The 24,246-nt window shown below is 40.4% G+C and overlaps 1 protein-coding gene across 5 annotated transcripts in view; it reads left to right on the plus strand.

The window, feature by feature from the left end:
• The window catches only part of yrk (Yes-related kinase), a 169,639-nt gene that overhangs the window by 129,090 nt on the left and 16,303 nt on the right, over positions 1–24,246 (plus strand). For 4 of the 5 annotated variants that reach the window (XM_039739758.1, XM_039739756.1, XM_039739759.1 and 1 more), the window contains 6 exons: positions 4,802–5,073; positions 6,064–6,166; positions 14,826–14,924; positions 20,516–20,619; positions 20,802–20,951; positions 22,847–23,011. In XM_039739758.1, coding sequence (XP_039595692.1) covers positions 4,812–5,073; positions 6,064–6,166; positions 14,826–14,924; positions 20,516–20,619; positions 20,802–20,951; positions 22,847–23,011 — 883 coding nt within the window. In that variant the 5' untranslated portion in view covers positions 4,802–4,811. Of the gene's footprint in view, positions 1–4,801; positions 5,074–6,063; positions 6,167–14,825; positions 14,925–20,515; positions 20,620–20,801; positions 20,952–22,846; positions 23,012–23,238; positions 23,395–24,246 lie in introns of all 5 variants that reach the window. The other variant, XM_039739760.1, reaches the window with a different exon arrangement.

The raw sequence follows: 24,246 nt of genomic DNA on the forward strand, positions 1-24,246 counted from the left end.
AGTGTGTGCTTTTGAAGATGTTCTGTGTGTGTATGTGTATTGATCTGCTCACTGTACTTGATGTTGTGATAAAACCTCAAGTACAGTAAAACCTCACTTGTTCTTTAATGCCCTTTGTTCTGCTGCCTGCTGGTAAAAGTACTGTATAAAAAATGGATTGATTGATAAGGGCACTTCTCACTGACCATCAGAAGGTTCCTAGTAAAGTACACATGAACACAAACTGGAGCAACACAGGCTAAGAAGATACAATGTAAGATAGCTGAAATTCAAGATAAGTCATAGGAAGTGGAACTGGGATTGGTCCTGCTGATGTATGCATGAAAAGGTGCCCCCAGGCATGGTGCCCTCTAATGAAATTTGCTGAAAGAGGCATCTGATTTTGAACATGCAGCCAAATCCTTTGCTAGCTTTGTTTATCAAGTGTATGCTGCCCCCTGCTGGTTCAGATGTCTCCCTGACTCTGCATTTTCCTTGACGCTCCTCTCCCGCTGGTTTCCATGACTGTGTGTAAGACACATCCTGTAATATAGTTCAGGACATGGTTGTAGTCTAATTGTTCCTCTACCATGCAGTGAAAGCTCAGCCAACTAAAACAGGTAAATAAAAATGCATTTTTAGTAGCGGCTGCTCACTGGTCTCAGAATAAATGTTCTAAAGCCCACATCATATAGTAAGCGTGAGCAACACTTGAAAAAGAAAGAGCCATAGATCTTGACACATTTAAATAGGTTTTTCAACTTTTAAACCCATCATTTGTATATGCCATATAGTGACTTTCAAAACCATTAACAATTACTATAGAAGCACCAGGTTTGTGCTTCTCTAACCACTTAAAATGCTTATTAGGTTTATTTTGGAATTATGAGAGATGGAAAACGGGGCTTTCTTTCATCTATCCTCGCTTATCACTGCACAGTTTAAAGGTTATTGAACCCCTTTAGCTCTTGATCTGATCCAAATTCAGTTTAAATATTTGGGGCCAGAACATACACATAGAACGCAGGAACAAACCCCAGTCCGGGTGCCACTCCATCACGAGGCATATCACATGAGCCACAAGTCTAGAGTATCAGAATCATGTTAGATGGACTCCTTTTGGCATCAGATTTCCTTCATTTCACTTTTATTTACATACGTAATATTTTTTACACTTACCCGACTCTGTTGGGCCGTTGAGCAATTGCTTTGTCCTGACCGGCAATAACCTGCAATTGCTTTGTCCTGAGTATGACATTAACCTGCAAACTGGTCCTCCAACTTACAGGGAAAACTTGGGCGTTGGTGGCAGGATTGGCAAACCAGCCACTATAAAAAAAACCTCACACAGGTCCAGTGTGGTGCTGAGGTGTCACGTGTTGCACGGCTGGGTGGTTCGTTGTGTGGTGGGTGCGGCAACGTGCTGTAATCAGCACATGCTCCCAACCTCCTCCTCCTCCTGTGTTTACAGCACTGGGAATCTCCTATTTCAAGATTTCTTTTGAATTCTTTTCTCTTCTCTTAAATAATTGTTCCTTTGACTGTGACTTTTCTGCTTGTCCCTAATACTGGTATTTGACATATGTCAGTCAGTCAGTCCAACCCACTATATCCTAACACAGGGTCGCAGGGGTCTGCTAGAGCCAATCCCAGCCAGCATAGGGCGCCAGCCCACCACAGGGCACACACACACACACACACCACACACTAGGGACAATTTAGGATCGCCAGTGCACCTAACCTGCATGTCTTTGGATTGTGGGAGGAAACTGGAGTACCCGGAGGAAATCCACGCAGACAACATGCAAATTCCACACAGGGAGGACCTGGAAAGTGAACTCGGGTCTCCTAACTGTGAGGCAGCAGCACTACCCACTGCGCCACCGTGCCACCTTTATTTAACATACTGTATGTTATTTCTTATATCAGTTTTTATTCACAAGGCAAGAGTTTACTGAATAGCCAGTCATAATAACAAATACTGAACATGTTTTTTTGGTTATGATTGTATAGAAACAGTATATCTCATATTTTATCTATGCTATTTATATGTGTATTTCTTTTTGATAGTATTGCATTTTGTCTATATTCTGAGGAGAAGTGCAAGTAAGAATTTCATTGTACTGAGTAACACATGACATTGAACTTAAACACTTTCACTCTTTCACTCCCCACCCAGTGCGGGTTGGGCAGTCTTTTGGCCTTGGAATCTCTGCAGATTTTGTTTGTTTCTCCAGCCTAACTGATTTTTTTTTTGGTTTTTCCATCCTCCTGGCCATCTTTTTTTGTTATTTACTCTTTAATATTATTGCTTGTTTTTCTTTTCATGTAACTTTCTCTTTGTTATCTTGTAAAGCATATATATTTTGTGCTATATAAATAAATGCTACCCCATAACTGAAAATGTCTTTTCCTGTTGCTTTCCCTTTGTATTGATTTGGATGTTGGTGGAATGGAACAGCCATTTTAAGCATAATGGTTTTAAACATAATGGTATGTAGGGGGACAGAGGAGATAGCCATTGTGAGCCCCTTGGTTTAGGAAGCTTCTTGTCCAGCCAAATTTCCCCCTTTTCACACATATGTAAAAACATAAATATATGAATGGTGAAATATTAAAAAGAAAAGGCACATAAAATTTTTTAAATTTTGGTAGCCACTAACCCCAGACCCCTGTCTCACTGACTCCACAGGCCTGTCTTATGCCCCAGATCCACAACCTGCTCACAGGTTTTAAATTGGCTTTTATGAAACTGATCAACAGAAAAAGACTCTTCAAAGTCAACGTGAAAACAGATCTCTGCAAAGTGAGCTAAATGAATTACACATATCAAACACACAATAGTTAACTACATAAATCATCACTGGTGCTGCCAGTCAGTTTTAGAAGTTGGATCATCAGCTCAATGGAGGTCTCCTGTTTGACATTTAAATTGATTGTAGTATAAATGCACCAGACTGCATCTGGAAGGGCCAACTTCTAGTGAGTCAGTGTGGTGGCCTAACCTACCCCATGAAGATAAAAGAAAATTCCAAGAAACTCTTTGGAAAGGTGATTGAAAGCACATGTTGGTGGATGGAGACAAGAAAATATCCAAGTCAATGAATAAGAGTCTGGTTATATCAGTCATTAAAAAATGGAAAGAATATGTCAGAGCTGTAAATCTGCCTAGAGCAAGCCATCCAAAAAAACTGAATGATTGTACAAGAAAACCAGTGAGGGAGGCCACCAGGAGAATGATAAGAACTCTAAAGGAGTTAACAATCTACAGAGACTGAGATACAATTATTGCCCAGTGCTTCACCAATCACAGTTTTATGGGAGAGTGGCAAAGAGGAAAACGCACATGGCAACTCAAATACAAGGCACATGGGAGAATCTGAAGTCATTAGGAAGAATGTTCAATGAGATGAAAACAGAGCTTTTTGACTATCAGACACTGTACATGATCAAAGAAAGCACCATCTCCACCATGAAGCATGGTAGTGGCAGCATTATTGTGTGTAGCTGCTTCTTTACAGCAGGCCCTGTTAGGTGTGTGAGGGTACAGGGTAAAATGAATACAGCAAAATATGAGGAAGTCCTAGAGGGGAACCTGATACAGTTTGCAAGAAACCTACACCTATGGAAAAGATTTGTTTTCCAGCAAGACAACAAACCCAAGCATAAAGATAAAGCTATAACAGGAATTGCTTAAAAACAACACTAATATCCTGGAGTCCACATCTTCATTTCTGGCTGGATTTGAAAAAGAAAAGGCTGTTCACTCCTGATCTGCACGTAGCCTGACATAACTTGAGCAGTATTGTAAAAAGGAGTGAAGAAAAATGGCAGAGAAAGGCCTGAGCACACAGACTCAAGGTTGTGTGGCTGCCAAAGGTGCATCTACTAAATTCCGACTTGAAGGGGTGAATACTTATATGATTGATTTATTTTGTTTTATATTTGGAATTAATTTAGATTACTTTGTAAATATCTGTTATTACTCTGGCATTAAAGAGTCTTTTCCTGTTGATCAGTGTCCAAAAAGCCATTTAAATTAAGTCCATTGTGATTCAGTGCTTTTAAACAGTAAAATGTGAAAACTTTGAAGGGTGTAAATACTTTTCATAGGCAGTGGAAGTTCACTTTGCATTATTTAGGTGCATTGTTGTAAAAGTGACATCTGATGTGAGCCTGCGTGTTTTTGCTACTTTATCAAAAAAAATTAATGCTTTGGGATTGGCTCTGGCATCACCAAACCTTGTACTAGGAACATTCTAGTTCTGAAGGTGGAACCTGTTTTTTCTAATAAAGAGTTATGGTTGGTCATGGCATATTGAAGCAGCATAGGGTACAAAACATGAAGCCAACCCCAAAACTCCATTACAGGGAACCTTCAAGCTCACACACACTCAAATTGAGCAAACCTGCATGTTAAAAAGATGTGGGAGAAAATTAGATATCCTGTTGAAATAAAACAACCACACACACCACACACACACACACACACCCATACACATGCATAGGAAAGATGCTCAACTGAGATGGTTAGGAAATGAATCCAGATCTCTTAGTCCGAGGGCCAGCTGCACTAACCAATGTACCATCTTGCTGTTCATTTATGCTGACCTTTTCTAATATGACGTGTTGTACAAATGCAAACAGTACAATGTAATGGCTAAGGCACTGAAGGCTGCAGGTTCAATCATCACCAGTCTCAGGAAGCTGCCCATTATAAAAGAAAATATAGATAATATTGAAATGTATCAAGATGAGCATAGATCTAGATGTTTATAGTGTTGTATAAATAAGATGTGATGAATTTTTTTTTCGGTTGCAGATCTTCAACGATGGGCTGTGTTCATTGTAAAGAGAAGAAGTCCTCAAAGTCTCAAGGGGTCGCAGCAGATGGCATTCAGCAGACTGATCGTTATGGCCCCGATCCTACCAACGCAAGCCAGCAGAGCCACTTCACCAACATTCCCAACTTTAACAACTTCCAGAGCACACCGGTGCCATCAGCCACAAGCTTCACACCCTCTAACCCATATCCTTCCAACACACTGCAGTCCCGAGGCGGTGGAGGAGGAGGTGGCGTAGGCAGCATCACAAGTGAGTGAATTTCTCTGTCTTTGAATTCAGGTTGGGAGGTCCCTGGCTTTGCAACAGGTGGCAAATTTTAAGAATAAATATGAAGAAGCAGTTTCATTATTAAAGACAGGCAACACTAAGACACAATTAACAATGTTACTGGCATTTACAACTTGTCTATAGAGCTTGATGGTGGAATATGCTAGAAACATTAAAGTAGATTTGAATCAGAGTCAATCTGCCCAGTGATTCCAGCATTTAGGTCTTCCCTTTAGTTTCATTATGAACTGTAATGTCATCAATTGATTTGTTAGCTGATTTGTGGTGTTGTCTGCCTTGAACCAAGCATTGTGTCTTGTTGCTTATGGTTTGGGCTGTAAATACAGAGGATGCCAGTTCAGTCCCCACCACTAGATCACAATGCCAGTACTTTCCCTTCCTCTCTGAAGATGGCTACATGTCTAAGATGTTTTACACCAGCCATCCAGATTGCTTAGATCTTCTGGTCAGTTGTCTCTTGTTGTCCCTCGTACCAAGTGTAAAACTAAGGGGGACAGGGCTTTTGCAGCTGCTGCTCCTTGCCTGTGGAACTCTTTACCTTATCACATAAAGGAGTCGTCTACAATTGAACTGTTCAAAACAAGATTAAAGACTCATTTCTATTCACTTGCATTCCGTGACCTTCAGTAATACTGATGGTTTCCTCATTGTGATTATGTAACATTACTTCTATTTATTATTTATTTTATTTATGATCATATATTTTATTTCTATTTATGTTATTTGTATGTTTTTCTTTAATTCTATTATTGTAAAGCACTTTGGCCACAGCATTCCTATGTTGTTTTAAATGTGCTATATAAATAAAGTTGACATTTACATTGATACTGTATTAACAAGATGTATAAAAATCGTGACTTTAAACCTGCCAAACACTTTGTGATTATGTTTACAATGGAAAGGTGCAGATACAGTAAAGCAAAGAATTGGTTGTGCTTTGTTTCTGCCTAGGTGGAGGAGTGACTCTTTTTGTGGCTCTTTATGATTATGATGCCCGAACTGAGGATGATCTGAGCTTCAGGAAGAGTGAAAAATTCCACATTATCAATAACACGTAGGTATCCGTCACCTCAGTGCATTTATTATGATGAAATCCTGTACTGGGCACAAATTAAGGTGATTTAAAACAGGACAAAACCCTTTCAGCAATGCATTCTGTTATAAAAAGGTTAACTTATCTATGTACATAACTATTTTCTGACGCTGCCTTTTTCACTGTAAGGCCATGGGATCCACATTATCATAACTAGGCACATTCCCTCACATTGGACCCATTTAGAACCACTAAGTAATCTAGCATGCATACTTTTAGGTTGTGAGAGGAAATTAAAGAAAACCCACACCGGCAAAGAGAAAACATGATATCTCCACACAGACAGTGACTGGCTTGGGAATGAAATACCCAGAGTTGTAGGACAGCAGCACAAACCACTGTGCCAAAATTCTTGCCTCAAATGCCTAGTTGGATGTCCTCTTTTCTGACCACTTCAATGTATTTCTTTAATGGATGACTTTACAGTAATATCCTAGTTTGTGAGGTGCACTAGCCTGATGGACAGCAGTCACCTGTCCCACTGCCTGATAAGACCTAGTGGACAGCACTGCTGGAACGAGTGGTAGACAGCAGGACTTTAGGGAACTTCAAATCTCAAATTGATGTTACTTTGGAGTATGGAGGTGAACGGGATGGACAGTATTGCTTGGCTGAGTGGCCTGTCCTCAGCAAAACTGTTCTGATGTTCTGAAAAATTGGAGTAATTGACTTCACTGCTAACCTCTGTTTAACTTGGGTCGTCCATCATATTTGTCGAACATTTTGCTTCCTGAACAATTATGGGTGTCTCATATGGGTTTTGGCCTGCTGATAATAATTGTCACTATGCATATACTGTACAGTACAACAACGACAACTGGAATATCTGTGGTGATCTGAAAGTAATTGTGCTGCTTCTATGAATTCAGCTGAGATATAACAAGTCCTGTTGTTTCACTGGAAAATGGGGCAGTTACGCTGAAGAGTCTCGTTACATTAACAAAAACTGGCTGCTCCATAAGTATTTGGTTTCAGGGTAAAAAAGTGTGGTACATAAACCTCTTGTTTAACCAACAAGGATATTGTAGCCTCCTCTTCATATACAACTTGGACTCCCATTTAAAAATTTGTGAAAGTGTTGAACAAGGAAAGTGAAAGATTTCACTTTTTGTCATAGATGTTTCCAGAAATACAGTAAATGAGGCCAAGATTAAGGGAGTCCTTTTGTATTGGTCCTCAAATCTGACACATCATCAACAGTAAAGAGTTCAAAGATCTACTAGTGAGGCTGGAGAGAATTGCATGGAAGGCATTCAAGGGTGTTGTGGAGAGTTTTCTTAGTCACTAAAAAGAGACAAACTACAGGTATGTCCAGCTGGGTGACAATATGATTCAGGCATACAAAATAATGAAGTGTAAAATTACATTAAAGATTAATTTTCTGCGTTCACACTTGGATTTTTTCTGTGCTAATCTTGGTGCAATCAGTGGCAAACATGGTGAAAGGATTCACCAGGACATTGCAGCGATAGAAAAGCAATATCAGGTGTGGAAGACAGCGCCCCGTACACAGACAGACAGACATCAAATGTCTAAAACAGACGTTATTTATTGCCTTCTCTTATTCCTGCACACAACACAGTGCTCTAACCAGCCCAAACTCAGTCCCTTCTTTCTTCACTCTTCTTCTTCTCTTTCTGCCGTCTTTACTCCTCCACACACAAGCTCTATCTCCTTCCTCCCTACCCCGGCTCATCTACTGGAGTGAGATGGCACCCTTTATAATGCCCTGGATGTGCTCCAGGTGCTTCCTGATAGTCTTCTGATGGCACTTCTCGGTGTTGCGGAAGTGTCGTTATGAGCACCCGGAAGCACTCCGGGTGTTCCTGGAATTACTTCCGGCAGCACTTCCGGTTGCGGCGGAAGTGCTGTATTCCAGGGCTCCTTAATCCTCCCATCGTCTCCTGGTGGTGGTCACAGGCCCCAACAGGAATCAGCTTCCCAGCTCTGTTTCCGTGGGCCCCATGCAGACCATGGGCGGCTGCCCTCTCGTGGCCCAGGGGAAGTATTGTCCCTCTCATGGTCCTTCCAGGCGTCCCACCAGGGTAGGGTCCCCAGCCATCTGCCACACAGGGCAATCCATCAACTCTGGCCAACTATTGTTGGACATAGAGGCCAGATGCATCAGACGTTGAGTACAAATGAAAATCTGTAGCAATACATTTTTAGCTCAGTTGAACTAATCCAATTACTCATCATCATTTAGTGATTAAACATGCTGAATTCAATAAAAGTCATTGTTAAGAGGAGGCGGCAGAACATTTTAAGAAATGAGACAAAGTATTCATGAGTTAAGGACTGCCTTAACTGATAAAAGAAAATCAGAGAAAAAAATTCAAAGATATTAACTCAAGTAAAGTGAATGACATAACATAGCATTCTGAAACACAAGAACACAGAAGGCTTACAGCCTGTACTACCAGTTCTGGGCACAAAACAGGAATGAAACTTAGATGGGGCACCAATCCATTTAGGACCCACTCACACACACACACACAGGGGACGTTTGGCATAGCAGTCCACATAGATAGGATTTGAAACCAGGACAATAGGTCAGTGATAAGACAGAATTAAGCTTATATTTGTTCAATTACTTTATCGTTTCTGTGTGTTTAAATATATAAAGCATTTTATACTGTAGTCCCTATTAAAGAAAATAGTCTAAGTTTGGCAAATTATGTATGCATTTGAGCTGTGCATGGTACTGTTTTGTTTTATTCTGCTCCAGGCTGCCCTTGACAAAGTGCCATCTCATTGTTGCTCGCTCACACAAACTTTCTCCCATTCTTATAGAATTTCCTTTCCACTACTAACCACATTCCCATTTTCTCATCTATAGACACATGGATTGAGTGATAGCCTATACAGGTTCTTAAAACAGCAGAATCTATTACGGAAGAAAGAAAACAGTACATCAACCAGCAATCCAAACCAAGCATTTTTGCCTTTTACAAGCTGTTACACATATGCACCACAATGCCTCTAATAATTCATTGAAAATTGAATTAAAAAAGCGATTCACTGTTTAGTAAGCTGTCCTTTTTAGTTCTCTTGTTCCAAGAAATTTTGAAATAGTTGCATATTTGCCAAAACTTTAAAAGCTTGGGTTTCCTTTGCAATTTTCTTTTAAATTCACCCTTTTCAATAGAGTTTGCTTCCTTAATTTTCCCCAGATGCTAACAACACTGAATGCTAAAGGGGAACAATTACTTGAGCGCCATGTTCATTTTGTTTGCTCATTTGCAGGAAACCTTTCTTAATAAACAGGCAGTTAAAATGGCAGTGAAGCAACTGCTCCGCTTTAGCATTCAAAGCTGTTTGCATCAGTTCCTGCACTGCTCATTGCTAATCATCAGCATGGCAAAGAATAGAAATACTTAACCTGATGTTACATTATGTGACTGATCTCATTGCCGGACCATGTTAAAAATGACTGGACTCACAGGACGATCTATAACTAGCAACTGCTTACCAGCACAGTCGGGTTTGGCCCATTTTTTGACAGCCAGTAATGTGCCACTTGATGGAGCCGACACAATAAGGAGGGCTAACAAGAATGGTGAGGTCACTTGTAATCTTGGCCCTTAATTTTCTTTTTTCTGTTTTGTCATGGTACATAAAACATGAGACATCAGAGAGATGAGTTTCACTGGGTTCTTAGTACCGGGGTCCAAACCACCTGCATTCCTAATTCTTATAATAATTATATTATTCTGGGTTAGCACTCATTGGTTGTCAAGCAGTCATGCACACAGAGCCCATCCCTGCGACTAAAGACAAAGTAAGTCACCAGGTATGTCACCTTATGCGCCTAGTTTGTGGCAACTGCCGACTGTGTATAACTCGATAAGATTATTTAACTGAAGGCAACAACTAAAAATCGCTGGAAAAGTCATCTGATGTGACATGGCTTTTAGGAATTTATTATAATTATTTGTTGGCCTGGCAACTAGACGACGGGAACAATAAAGAATGGTGCATGCATTTTGAGATAGGTTAGAATAAAACCTCTAGCCATGGGAGTCCCTCTATTACATTATATTATGTTCAACATGGCGAAGCAACAACAACAACAACAACATTTATTTATATAGCACATTTTCATACAAACAGTACCTCAAAGTGCTTTACATAATAAAGAATAGAAAAATAAAAGACACAATAAGAAAATAAAATAAGTCAACATTAATTAACATAGAATAAGAGTAAGGTCCAATGGCCAGGGGGGACAGAAAAAAAAAAAACTCCAGACGGCTGGAGAAAAAATAAAATCTGTAGGGATTCCAGACCATTAGACTGCCCAGTCCCCTCTGGGCATTCTACCTAACATAAATGAAACAGTCCTCTTTGGATTTAGGGTTCTCACGGAAGGACTTGATGATGATGGTCACGTAGACTTCTGCCTTTTAATCCATCCATCATTGTTGGAGCATCATGATGCTTTGAGTAGGTGGAGGTGGCGCAGGCCACCACCACAAAGAAACCGGAAAAGAAACAGAAGAGAGTAGGGGTCAGTACGGATTTTAGAGCCACCATGAATAGTTATTATGATGAATTGAACATACAGAGTATCAGGATTAAGTTAAAGTGAAGTTATAAAAGGCCATGTTAAAGTAATGTGTTTTCAGCAGTGTTTTAAAGTGCTCTACTGTATAGCCTGGCGAATTCCTATTGGCAGGCTATTCCAGATTTTAGGTGCATAGCAACAGAAGGCCGCCTCACAACTTCTTTTAAGTTTTGTTCTTGGAATTCTAAGGAGACACTCATTTGAGGATCTGAGGTTACGATTTGGAATATAAGGTGTCAGACATTCCGATATATAAGATGGGCGAGATTATTTAAGGCTTTATAAACCATAAGCAGAATTTTAAAGTCAATCCTGAATGACACAGGTAACCAGTGTAGTGACATCAAAACTGGAGAAATGTGTTCGGATTTTCTTTTCCTAGTTAGGATTCTAGCAGCTGCATTCTGCACTAGTTGCAAATGATTTATGTCTTTTTTGGGTAGTCCTGAGAGGAGTGCGTTACAGTAATCTAGTCGACTGAAAACAAACGCGTGAACTAATTTCTCAGCATCTTTCAGTGATATAAGAGGTCTAACTTTACTATGTTTCTTAAGTGAAAAATGCTGTCCTAGTGATCTGATTAATATGCGATTTAAAATTCAGATTACAGTCAACAATTACCCCTAAGCTTTTTACCTCCGTCTTGACTTTTAATCCTAATGTATCCAGTTTATTTCTAATAGCCTCATTGTATCCATTATTGCCAATCACTAAGATTTCAGTTTTCTCTTTATTTAACTTGAGAAAGTTACTATTCATCCATTCTGAGATACAAGTCAGACATTGTGTTAGTGAATCAAGAGAATCGGGGTCATCAGGAGCTATTGATAAGTACAGCTGTGTGTCATCAGCATAGCTGTGGTAGCTCACGTTGTGCCCTGAGATAATCTGACCTAACGGAAGCATGTAGATTGAGAAGAGCAGCGGACCCAGGATAGAGCCTTGTGGAACACCATATTGGATATCATGTGTCTTTGAGTTGTAATTACCACAACTAACAAAGAATTTTCTCCCTGTCAGGTAGGATTCAAACCAATTTAAGACACTGCCAGAGAGGCCCACCCATTGACTAAGGCGATTTCTAAGAATATTATGATCAATGGTGTCAAATGCAACACAGATCTAAGAAGATGAGAACAGATAAATGGCCTCTGTCTGCATTCACCCACAAGTCATTTACTACTTTAACAAGTGCAGTTTCTGTGCTGTGATTTGTTCTAAAACCCGACTGAAATTTATCAAGAATAGCATGTTTATTGAGGTGGTCATTTAACTGCATAATGACTGCCTTCTCTAGAATTTTACTTAAGAAAGGCAGGTTAGAGATGGGTCTAAAATTTTCAAGAGCCGAGGGTCAAGATTATGTTTCTTAAGTAGGGGTTTAACTACAGCAGTCTTAAGACAGTCTGGGAAGACCCCAGTATCTAGTGATGAATTTACTATGTCAAGAACATTATCAATTAGCACGCCTGATACTTCTTTGAAAAACCTTGTTGGTATCGGGTCAAGGACGCAGGTGGAGGGTTTTAATTGAGATATTATTTTTTGTAAATCGGGTAAATCTATCCTAGTGAAAGAGTTTAATTTGTTTATAACAGGATGCTGGGGTTTAGGAGGATCCTTAGTGTTGGAGGGATATACTATGTTATTTCTAATATCATTAATTTTTTGATTGAAAAATACAGCGATAGCCTCACAGGTTTACTGGAAGTACTTAGGAGGCATTCCTTTGAGTTACCTGGGTTTAGCAGGCGATCAATTGTAGAAAATAAGACTCTGGGATTACTAGCATTGTTATTTATAATCTTAGAGAAATAGCAGCGCCTCTCAAGACGGACAGTGTTATTGTATTCTGTTATTTTAACTTTTAATATTTCATAGTGGATAGTTAGTTTAGTCTTCCTCCATTGACGCTCAGCTCTACGGCATGTTCTCTTTAAATCAGACACTCTTTGGGTCTTCCATGGTATTACAATGCTAGAAGATTTTTTCACTGTCTTTTCAGGTGCAACTATGTCAACAGCAGCTCTCACTTTAGTATTAAATCTTTCCACCTTACTATTTACATTATCCTGCTATTATAGTTGGCACTATAAACGGACTGATTGCTTAGAATGTTTGTAAGTTTTAAAGCTGCTGCTGCTGAGTCAAAGAAGCGTTTTTTAACAATATGCTTCTCATGGTGTTTTTATCATTATTTCTATATTAAAAAGTAGAAGAAAATAGTCTGAGAGACCAATATCAATGATCTGCTTTATATCAACTTTCAGTAATCACTAAGTCTAATGTATGACCTGCTTTATGTGTAGGTTAACTTACGAGCTGCCTCAAATCAAAAGAATCCAGGAGGTTCATAAATTCTTTTACTTTTAGATCACACTGATTATCTATATGAAAATTAAAGTCGCCAACTATTAGGAGTGTGTCATAGTTAGTAATTAAAATTGACATTAAGTCAGAGAATTCCTCAAAAAAAGACGCGTTGAATTTTGGAAGTCTATACACGGATAATACTAGAACTTGAGAATCTCCATGGATAACAACGGCGAGATACTCAAAGGACTTGAACTTACCAAAACTGACATCTTTACATTTTAACTGGCTCGAGTAAATGTTTGCACAACCCACAACAAGACAAAAAGACGTACTCTTAGATAGAAGCTGTAATAACAAAACTACTATTGAAATTACTTGAGAAGAAAATGCCCTGTGTTTATTTATTTACTTATTTATTTATAAAGCACTTTAAAAACAACATCAAGGCTGACCAAAGTGCTGTACAATAAAAACCCAAATTACCAGACACACAAAACCAAACGGTAAATGAAACAGAAACACATAATCACATAAAAACTGAGGAGATTCTTAATAAAAAATATACAGATAGCCAACATATCATACTGGGTTAAAAGCCAGAGAGTAAAAATGTGTTTTTTAAAAGGATTTAAAGGCAGCTAACGAAGGAGCCTGCCAAACGTGCAATGGCAAATCGTTCCCGAGTTTTGGAGCTGCAACTGAAAAAGCTTGATCACCTTGGAGTTTGCATCGTGTCTTGGGAATACGTAAAAGCATGCGTTGTTGGATGAGATTTCACTTTGGCCACTACAAAACTTCGTTCATGCTAAAGGCATCCTCCCATCACTCCCAGCACACTCTTGCTGCCTAATGGGGATTGTAGTCCCTGGTCTAGTGCTGTTTTTTGAGTTATCCTCTCCTGCCTTAACCCCTCTCCCCATTCTGACATATAGCTTATGTTTTAAGTTGGAACAAAGGCAATGCATGTGTAAAATTTTATGAGAATTGGTCAGTCAAACAAACAGACAGACAACCAGACATCCAAACAGCTTTAGATTTTATTTATAAACTGTAGATTATAATATATTATGGAATATGCTCTCACCCCTCCACAACCCTAAACTGGATCAAGCAGATATGAGAATGTTATATTATACAGTATCTGTGATTTTAACTAATAACCTTATTTTATACACACCAAAAGCAAGCTGTACATGAGATGTTGTGGTTTAGGGGCCAGTTTTGTTAGCAGCACCCAATTAAAGTGGTCATGTCCATCACATTAGGGGCTCCATTACAGGGTGAATCCAAAATGGTTCCACATATATTGTGGTGCCATTCAAGCACTTTCATTTCCCACAGCTACGAACCTTTGGTCCATCGAAGCCAGCCGAAAACTTTTGAGAGTAGTGATGCTGGACATTTGTGGTGTCATAATATAATCAAACCTGAAGAGTAATTGACATTGAACACATGCTCAGATGATCCATCTAAATACATGCGGTCAAGATACTGTAATGACTCATGAGAAGCTAGATACTGAGCATTTTTATAATTAAACAAAATTGAATTGGAGGCCAGCATTCTTTAAATTAATAGCCTAAATTTGCATGAAAAACCTAGAACATCTGCATTGGCTTCAAAAATAATACTAATGGTTTGTAGAAATGTGCGGCCAGTTAATAGGTTGAACTAAAATCAGATATTCTGTGTAGTTGTGTGTAGTGGTCTTTCTAACACTGCTTTTCTTTTTATCAGTGAAGGGGACTGGTGGGAAGCTCGATCTCTTGACACTGGAAACACCGGCTACATTCCTAGTAACTACGTTGCCCCTGTGAATTCCATCCAGGCAGAAGAGTAAGTGCTGGCCATTGAGCCACTCTAATCTGTTCTCACTCTTTAGTTGTATGTGTGTGTGCAGCACTTGGAAAATATTGTCCTGTACATTAAAATGCCTTGAACCTGAAACAAATCATGGAAATTACAAGGCCAATTGGTAGTTTCCAAAATGTAATTTACATGGTCAATAAAGCAAATACCTACAATATATTAATATCATTGGCTTATTAAGTAGCCAGACCATCCTTTGCCTTCAGAACAGCTTTACTTCTTCTTGTATTGCCATCATACAAGTTCTGAAGTGGGTGTAGTAGGATATTGCAGCATTCTTCAAGATGAAAAGCCTCCAGTTCAAAGAGAAATTAAGGAAGTGGAAATCTATTTGGATCAATAATGTTTAGTTGTGGTGATTGGGATTTGAATGAATGCCATTTGAATTCATCCTGATGTTCATGGCACCTCTCTTGAATCAGTTCACCAGTGTGTATGAGGGCATCCTGAAATCATGAGAGATCAGTATTTGCACCATAGGATGCTCCTGGTCCTTTAAAATGGCCTCATAGTCCATGGATATTATAAAATCATGCAGAGCAATTATAGGATCTAATGACTTCCAGAAGATGACTGTTCATACTGTTATGGATCACTAAGTCAAGTCAAGTCAAGTTGGGGAGCATGAACTGGTACACTGCGTTGCCGCCCCCACTACATGGCGAAACAACTCGGGATCCTGGCTGGCAACACCCCAGGCAGACACACGGTCCAGTCCTACCCCCCGGAAATGACCCTCCATCTGCCGCAAACAGGTGTTATGTGGGCGACCCCTTGGCCTGGTCCAGCCACTCGGGTTCCCAACAATGAGGATCTTTTGAACCGGATCACCCTCGAGGAAACGCGCCACATAGCCGTAGTGTTGTAACTGATGCTCCCTCACAATGCAGGTAATGTGCATCATTCGGGACTCCATGAGCAACCACTCATTCGACATGAAGTCAAACCAACGGTACCCAAGGATTTTCTGGAGAGACACAGTACCAAAGGAGTCCAGTCTTCGTCTCAGGTCACTGGATAGCGTCCATGTCTCACAACCATATAGCAAGACAGGAAGCACCAGGACTCTAAAGACTTGGGCATTCGTCCTTTTGCATAGATATCGGGAGCGCCACACACCCCTTTCCAGCAACCTCATGACCCTTCATGCTCTCCCAATCCATCTACTGACTTCACAGGAAGAGTCATCAGAGACATGAATGTCACTGCAAAAGTAAGTAAACCTCTCAACAAGGTCAACACTCTCTCCACATACAGACACACTGCTGATGGCTGTGCTCAAGAGGTCATTAAAGGCCTGGATCTTGGTTTTTATCCAGGACACTCGCAAGCCCAGACACTCAGACTCCTCACTCAGCCTCTCAAGCACCATGATCAGAGCCTCCATTGACTCTGCGAAGATCACAGTATCGTCAGCAAAGTCAAGATCCGTAAATCTTTCTTCACTAACAGATACCCCACAGCCACTGGACCCCACGACCTTGCACAACACCCAGTCCATACAAGCATTGAACAGAGTAGGAGCAGGAGCTCCTACTCTAATCTCTAACCATGTTTAATAATTGTTTTTGAAGGTAGGTATCCTTTTAGCTTTCTGCAAGTGTAAACCAATCTGGATGTTGGAAATAAGGTATAAGATGACTCATTAGAACATTTTTCTTTCTTCTGTCACTAGGGGAAGCAGGTTGTATGTTCCTTACTCCAGCTGACTTTATTAAGGAAGCTCTTTATAATGAATTTATAATGAAGCACTCTGTGCTAGGAAGATTTTAATGAATGTTTTTTAAAGGACTTTAGAAAACAACACAATCAAGATTTTTAAACCAGGAGTTTCATACTTGTGAACAGTGACACCATGTAGTCAGACTAAACAACTACAGTGTTTGGAGGAAACTGGTACCCATGCATTTAAGACAAGGAATTTCAAAAATGTTAATAGTGACACCCAGTGGCCAGTTTGTAAACCTACAGTGTGCAGTGAAAACAGGAACATTTTCTGTATCTTAAACTGATGAGAGTGTTGTTGTCAAACACGCTGTAAGTTCTGCACACTTACCTAACTACTTGGTCAATTCATTTTACGAAACTAATGGTGGGTTTCCAACCCAAATTCATCTAATCCTAGATTGGACTTTAATTTGAGTCAAGAAATTCTGTGCTTTTGGCAGCACTGTAAGACTTGTGGGAAGGCTCCCCTGACTATTCAGAAGTGTAGAAAAATAAGTGTTAAGAGGTAACAGACATTACAAAATTAGACAGTTGTTAACAGGACAGAGACTGTCCCTTAAAACCTGCATTATTTAAAGTGAGTGGTACTCAACATTTACAGCTGACATTTAAAGCTGCACTAAAGCAAAATGTGAGCCAATCAGCTCCAATCTCAGTTTGATTGACATGTAAACTACACCCCCTTATGTTGCCTTCACTGCTTGTTTCAAAGTTAGAAGATGTAGGCAATGCATATGCTTCAGGTATGTTAAGTAACTCAGTTAAAGGTTTTGAAAAATGGAGCATTCTTCATTGTTTTTTATTTACTTTGCTAAAAACAGAAATATAATATTTATTTTAAATATTTATGTAATAATAAATCATATTTAAAATTATCAGTGATAGAATGCAATTATACACTCACCTAAAGGATTATTAGGAACACCAGTTCAATTTCTCATTAATGCAATTATCTAATCAACCTATCACATGGCAGTTGCTTCAATGCATTTAGGGGTGTGGTCCTGGTCAAGACAATCTCCTGAACTCCAAACTAAATGTCAGAATGGGAAAGAAAGGTGATTTAAGCAATTTTGAGCGTGGCATGGTTGTTGGTGCCAGACGGGCCAGTCTGAGTATTTCACAATCTGCTCAGTTACTGGGATTTTCACGCACAACTATTTCTAGGGTTTACAAAGAATGGTGTGAAAAGGGAAAAACATCCAGTATGCAGCAGTCCTGTGGGCGAAAATGCCTTGTTGATGCTAGAGGTCAGAGGAGAATGGGCCGACTGATTCAAGCTGATAGAAGAGCAACTTTGACTGAAATGACCACTCGTTACAACCGAGGTATGCAGCAAAGCATTTGTGAAGCCACAACACGCACAACCTTGAGGCGGATGGGCTACAACAGCAGAAGACCCCACCGGGTACCATTCATCTCCACTACAAATAGGAAAAAGAGGCTACAATTTGCACAAGCTCACCAAAATTGGACAGTTGAAGACTGGAAAAATGTTGCCTGGTCTGATGAGTCTCGATTTCTGTTGAGACATTCAAATGGTAGAGTCAGAATTTGGCGTAAACAGAATGAGAACATGGATCCATCATGCCTTGTTACCACTGTGCAGGCTGGTGGTGGTGGTGTAATGGTGTGGGGGATGTTTTCTTGGCACACTTTAGGCCCCTTAGTGCCAATTGGGCATCGTTTAAATGCCATTGTTTCTGACCATGTCCATCCCTTCATGACCACCATGTACCCATCCTCTGATGGCTACTTCCAGCAGGATAATGTACCATGTCACAAAGCTCGAATCATTTCAAATTGGTTTCTTGAACATGACAATGAGTTCACTGTACTAAAATGGCCCCCACAGTCACCAGATCTCAACCCAATAGAGCATCTTTGGGATGTGGTGGAATGGGAGCTTCGTGTCCTGGATGTGCATCCCACAAATCTCCATCAACTGCAAGATGCTATCCTGTCAATATGGGCCAACATTTCTAAAGAATGCTTTCAGCACCTTGTTGAAATCAATGCCACGTAGAATTAAGGCAGTTCTGAAGGCGAAAGGGGGTCAAACACCGTATTAGTATGGTGTTCCTAATAATCCTTTAAGTGAGTGTATGTCTTATATAGATAGCTAGATAGATAGAACTTCATTCTGGGAAAATTTAGTTTTTTATAAAAATAAATAAATAAATAAATAAATAAATAAATATTATGCATTGTTGGTTGTGGAGGATTTGTAGCTAATAATTCATATCAGTGTGAAAAATTCCCCATGGTAATCATGTGGTCCTGTTAGTACTGCAGTATTTGCTGAATACTGAATCATGCCCTAGTACTAAAGAACATTTAATAAATTAGATGTGGAGAATATTTTCATGTTTTAAGTAGATGATCTGCATTAGAAATTGATTTTGCAAGTCCTAATCTACCAATCTGGCCAGCACTATGCAGTATTGTCAATTTTCAAGAAATAAACACACATCAACATCATGTATGCAATGGTAAAATGGCTATTTCATCATGTGGATTTGGGACATTGTGTGCCTTGAACCAATTTGCCATCCTACCAGTACCTCCCTGTAATGTGAACACCCCTGGCATCAGCAACATCAGCCATGTTCTGCTATCCACCTTCACACTCTTCAGGATCACTAGGGTTAAGACAAGCATTTATGGCTCAGGCTGCATTGGGCTCTTGTTTAATGTTTTTTCTCTTAAAGTCTTCTCCATTATTGTCAAATGTTATTGAGGCTCATCAATGTCAGATTAACTGCTACAATTCAAGTGTTTAGCCCTGCCCATTTGTTATTTTTCAGGGCCTTTCAATGTAAATTTGAAATATTAATCTAATCCATAACTTGAAGTCATTTCTTTCTTTTAGAATCGATGATTTCAAAAAGTCACCAATACTTTTTAAATAGGAGTTTTTCAAATTCGGTGGCACGGTGATGCAGTAGTACGCTGCTGCCTCACAGTAAGGAGACCTGGGTTCGCTTCCAGGGTCCTCCCTGCGTGGAGTTTGCATGTTCTCCTCGTGTTTGCGTGGGTTTCCTCCCACAATCCAAAGACATGCAGGTTAGGTGCATTGGCGATCCTAAATTGTCCCTGGTGTGTGTGTGTGTGGGTGCCCTGTGGTGGGCTGGCACCCTGCCTGGGATATGTTCCTATGTTGGCTGGGATTGGCTCCAGCAGTCCCCCGTGACCCTGTGTTATGATATAGTGACTTGGATAATGACTGACTGATTGACTTTTTCGAATTAAAAATGTGTACAGCACACTCTATTTTAAATATCATAATGAAAACTGAACTTTTCTTCTTTTCTTCAATTCTTGATGATGGATAGACAGACAGGACAACAAAGGAAATACATCCTTAACGCTGCCACCATAAGAGTGGTTCATAAACCCTGTTTCATTATACTTCCAAAATATTGTGAAGCAATATAACATAAAACTAAACAGACAAATACTGAGTGTCAAAACATGTTGCGGATTTTCTTCTTAGTGACTTTAAGATATAATCTAGAAGTTCATAGTGAAAGTCATGCCTGCCTCATTCATTTTTGTATGCCGTAAGCTGCCAGCTGGTCACCTTTGATTATTTATGCCATAACTCTGGCTCTGGTCAGCTCCATTTAGTTTGTATCAACTTCCATATTTCTTTAAAAAGAAGGGAGTCTCTTTGTCTAAGGACTGTGTCTTCTGTCTTCTTTTTTTAAACGGTGTGCACATCTATATGAAATAATGAGATAAGTGGTGTAAGCCGGCAGGCCCATCTTATGTGTACCTTTGTTCAATAACCTCTGTTGCTCTTTCTGTTTTTCCATCTCCATTATTAGATGGTATTTTGGAAAGATGGGGAGAAAGGATGCTGAAAGAATGCTGCTGTGCCAAGGCAACCCAAGAGGAACATTCCTTATCCGAGAAAGTGAGACCACCAAAGGTACCTGAACAAAAAGCTGCCTGACTGGCTGCTTTTTACTGCTTTCCATGAGCTACACATAAATTCACACACACATACACATACACAGGATGATGCAACCAGCTTTTGTTTAATTCTTGTTGTGATGTTCTCAAAAGCATTCTCCTCACCAGTCATTTTTAAATATTCCTTCCTGTCTTTAGGCGCTTACTCTCTGTCCATCCGTGACTGGGATGAAGCCAAAGGAGAACACGTGAAGCATTACAAGATCCGCAAACTGGACAGTGGTGGCTATTACATCACCACACGCTCACAGTTTGAAACAGTGCAGCAGCTGGTCGAGCACTACACAGGTAAGGCACTCTGGCTGGCCACATACTCACAAAGCAGAGTGCTTAGGCTTGCCTTGAGGGTCATTTAGGGTTCATTTGATTGCTGAGCTTTTCTTGTACTAGACAGGGCATCAAGATGAATCAGAGGCCACAAAATGGCCTGTCCACACCTATTAGAGTGATCTGTGTAAAAAATTGGTTCTGACAAATTGCTGGGTAGCCTAGAGTTTGGACTAATGTGAGCAAAAGAAATATCTGCACTGTTCATTAGTTAAAACCGGTAGAGGTACACCAGGAGGTAGAGAACAACATGAGTCAACATGACTCACTTGGAAGAGACAAAGTGGAGCTCTCAAGTGATGAAGCAGTTGAGAGAGAGGGAGAAGCTTCATTTTCAGATAAGGCTAATGAGGTAGCCATCAGTCAGTTCAGAAAACTACTATGACTCTAATCCTGCTGTGAGGGTTTATATTCTACCCAGTACTCTACTCTACAAGAAAGTTAAGGGCATGATGGCTGCTCTGGATTGATTTGACTTAGCTTGAAGAACTCTAGAGCAGTCTGTAAACTGAGCAATCTTGTGTCCTGTGAGCCATCCTGTGTCCCTACTGACTGCATCCATATAGGATTGCTTGGCATATTCATGTGGCACAGCTAATCCTTTTCACTCACATCTGGCTAAATGACTATATGGCACAGATGGCTGTGTCCACTTTATTTGGTGGAGTTGTGTGGCATGACTGGCTCCTTCCATGGAGTTCTGCTGCAAGTGTATTTGGTACAGCTGGTCCTGTCTGCTCAGCTGCTTTTGTTGTGTGTGGCACATCTGTCTGTTTCCATTTAGCATCACTTGGTAATGTCTTTGTGGTACAGCTGGTAATGTAGCAGCTCTGCTTTTATGTCTGTCATCTGACAATGTCCACTAAGCTGCATTTGCCCTTTGTATGTGGCACTGCTGACCAAGGCCACTCAGCCTATCTTGGCATGACCAGTCAGTTCTGTCTGCATGTGACATTCAGCTGGGCCTCATTGTATGTCTTTGTCTGGTCATGTCCACTCAGCTTCTTTTGGTCCATCTGTGTAGCGCAGCTGCCTGTGTGAAACTATTCCATTTTGCAAGTCTGTGTGGCACAGCCAGGCATGTCTGCTTCAGTCTCTTTAGCATTTCTCTATGGCATAACTGGCCATGTGTACTCAGCTCTAATTGCATGCCATTGTGACATAGCTGCTCATGTCCACTCAGCTTCTGTTAGCATGCTTGGATGGCACAACTAGCTATGTCCAAGAAGCTTCATTCTTCATGCCTGTAGACACAGCAGGCACTATCTGTTCAGCTGTACTTAGCATGTTTGTATAAGTTTTAGGTGACCATGTTCAAACTGCTCCTTTGACCTGTTTTTGTGGAGCAGTTAGTTCTTTTTGCATGTGATTATGGGAAAGCTGGCTATTCCCACTCACTGTCTTTTGAAATGTCTAGCAATTTGCTCACCTCCTTTAGGTACTGTACATTGCTGGTCCACATAGTACTTCTTGAAATGGCTTATCTGCTGCTGTTCCGATCACCTCATCCCAGTTTCAGTCAAGCATTTTAAATATTGGTTGAGTTTGGCCCAGCCAGGGCTATGGTAGCACAGCTTATTCTATTTGTCCAGTACCTGTCAGCGTATACAACTGGTCAAGTCTCACCATCCACAAGACCACCTTGAACACAGATGCCTGTTTTGCTTTTGATTAACATTATTTGTTGGTGTTCTACCTTTTTTTTTCTTCTTCCTCTTGTCTGTTCTCACTTTTCTGCTCATTTCTTCCTAACTTTTATTTTTTATTTTCCCAAACTTTTACTTCCTCTCATTTCAATTCCTCACCTCTTTCTTTCTTTCTTTCTTTCTTTCTTTCTTTCTGCTCCTCTCCCTCAGAGCGTGCCGCAGGCCTGTGCTGCCGCCTCGCCGTCTCATGCCACAAGGGGATGCCCAAGCTAGCTGACTTGTCTGTCAAAACCAAAGACGTGTGGGAGATCCCGCGGGAGTCACTGCAGCTCATCAAGAAGCTGGGCAACGGGCAGTTTGGGGAAGTTTGGATGGGTATGAACCTGAAAACCATGCCTTCCCGGACCCAGGCCAAAGAAACAGGAATGGGCAGGGTGCTGGGGCAGCACTGGAAAAGCAGAATGCAATCTGACTTGCAGCATGTTGTTCATAACCCAAAAGAAGAGTCCAATGTTTCTGTTTCTGCCATCCTAGGGTCCGGGAGGGTATCTTTGCATGCCAGTATGTGTCACCTCTTTTTCCATTACATCCATTCCCCCCAGGCAGTAACGATGGTTTGTGCACCTACCTAACCAAGCCTTGCCCAAATGTGACCCCCCAGACCATTGGCCTGGGTAGAGATGCTTGGGAGATATCACGGGACACCCTAAACTTGAACAAAAAGCTGGGCCAGGGCTGCTTTGGAGATGTTTGGATGGGTAAGGCAAATATCTATTGCACTTTTTGCTTTGCTTTAGAAGATTAAATTTGGCAATATTCTATAAGTAGCTGTTTTTCTACTATTATGCACACTGTCATACCCCTGAGATCAGTTTACCCCAGACCAAAAAGAGTCCAATGGGCCCTGCCTACTGACTTGAATAGCCATTCAGTTACCGTAGTGGTGTCAGCCCTGGTACTGAGGGAGTTTCTCTTCCAGGCTTATGGGGACCTGTTCAGACTGACACTTGGTGTGATAAAGTGTGAGACTGGTGTGACAGTCAATTGTCACCAGCTAGCACCAGAATTATTATGGGCAAGACTTGGTTCCCATTTTGTTTACCACCCATTCATTCATTGATTTATTCATTTGTTCACCCATTTCATGCATGGTATCCCCTTAAATAACACCATTCATCTGTTTTTAAGCCATATTCAGACAGCTCATTCCTCATTACATGTTACAACATCGTGTCCAACATGAAGCACAGCAGCACAAAATAAATTTAGAAACACTGTAGCACATTGAGACTGCACATGAATAAACAGAGTAAAAATATGGAGTGGTGACATGCATGACAAGATCTGGGAGCAACTTCAGATCTCGGACACATGGGGACAGCTCGTGGGTGGTTGATGAAAATGGAGGTGGACAATCAATGGCAATCAAGACCTCCTTGGACATCCTGGCTGGACCCCAGTCAAGAGGATTAGTTGATATGGCTAATTAATCAATCAGTTCATAAATATGTTAATTAGTAGACACTCAATTACATTACTCAGTCTATAAATTGCAGTTATTAACTTGGTAATTAGCCAGTCCATTAGTCAATCAATTAATGCCATAATCT

The sequence above is a fragment of the Polypterus senegalus genome, chromosome 17 (genome assembly GCF_016835505.1).
Source record: "Polypterus senegalus isolate Bchr_013 chromosome 17, ASM1683550v1, whole genome shotgun sequence".
In the NCBI taxonomy this organism is placed as follows: domain Eukaryota; kingdom Metazoa; phylum Chordata; class Cladistia; order Polypteriformes; family Polypteridae; genus Polypterus; species Polypterus senegalus.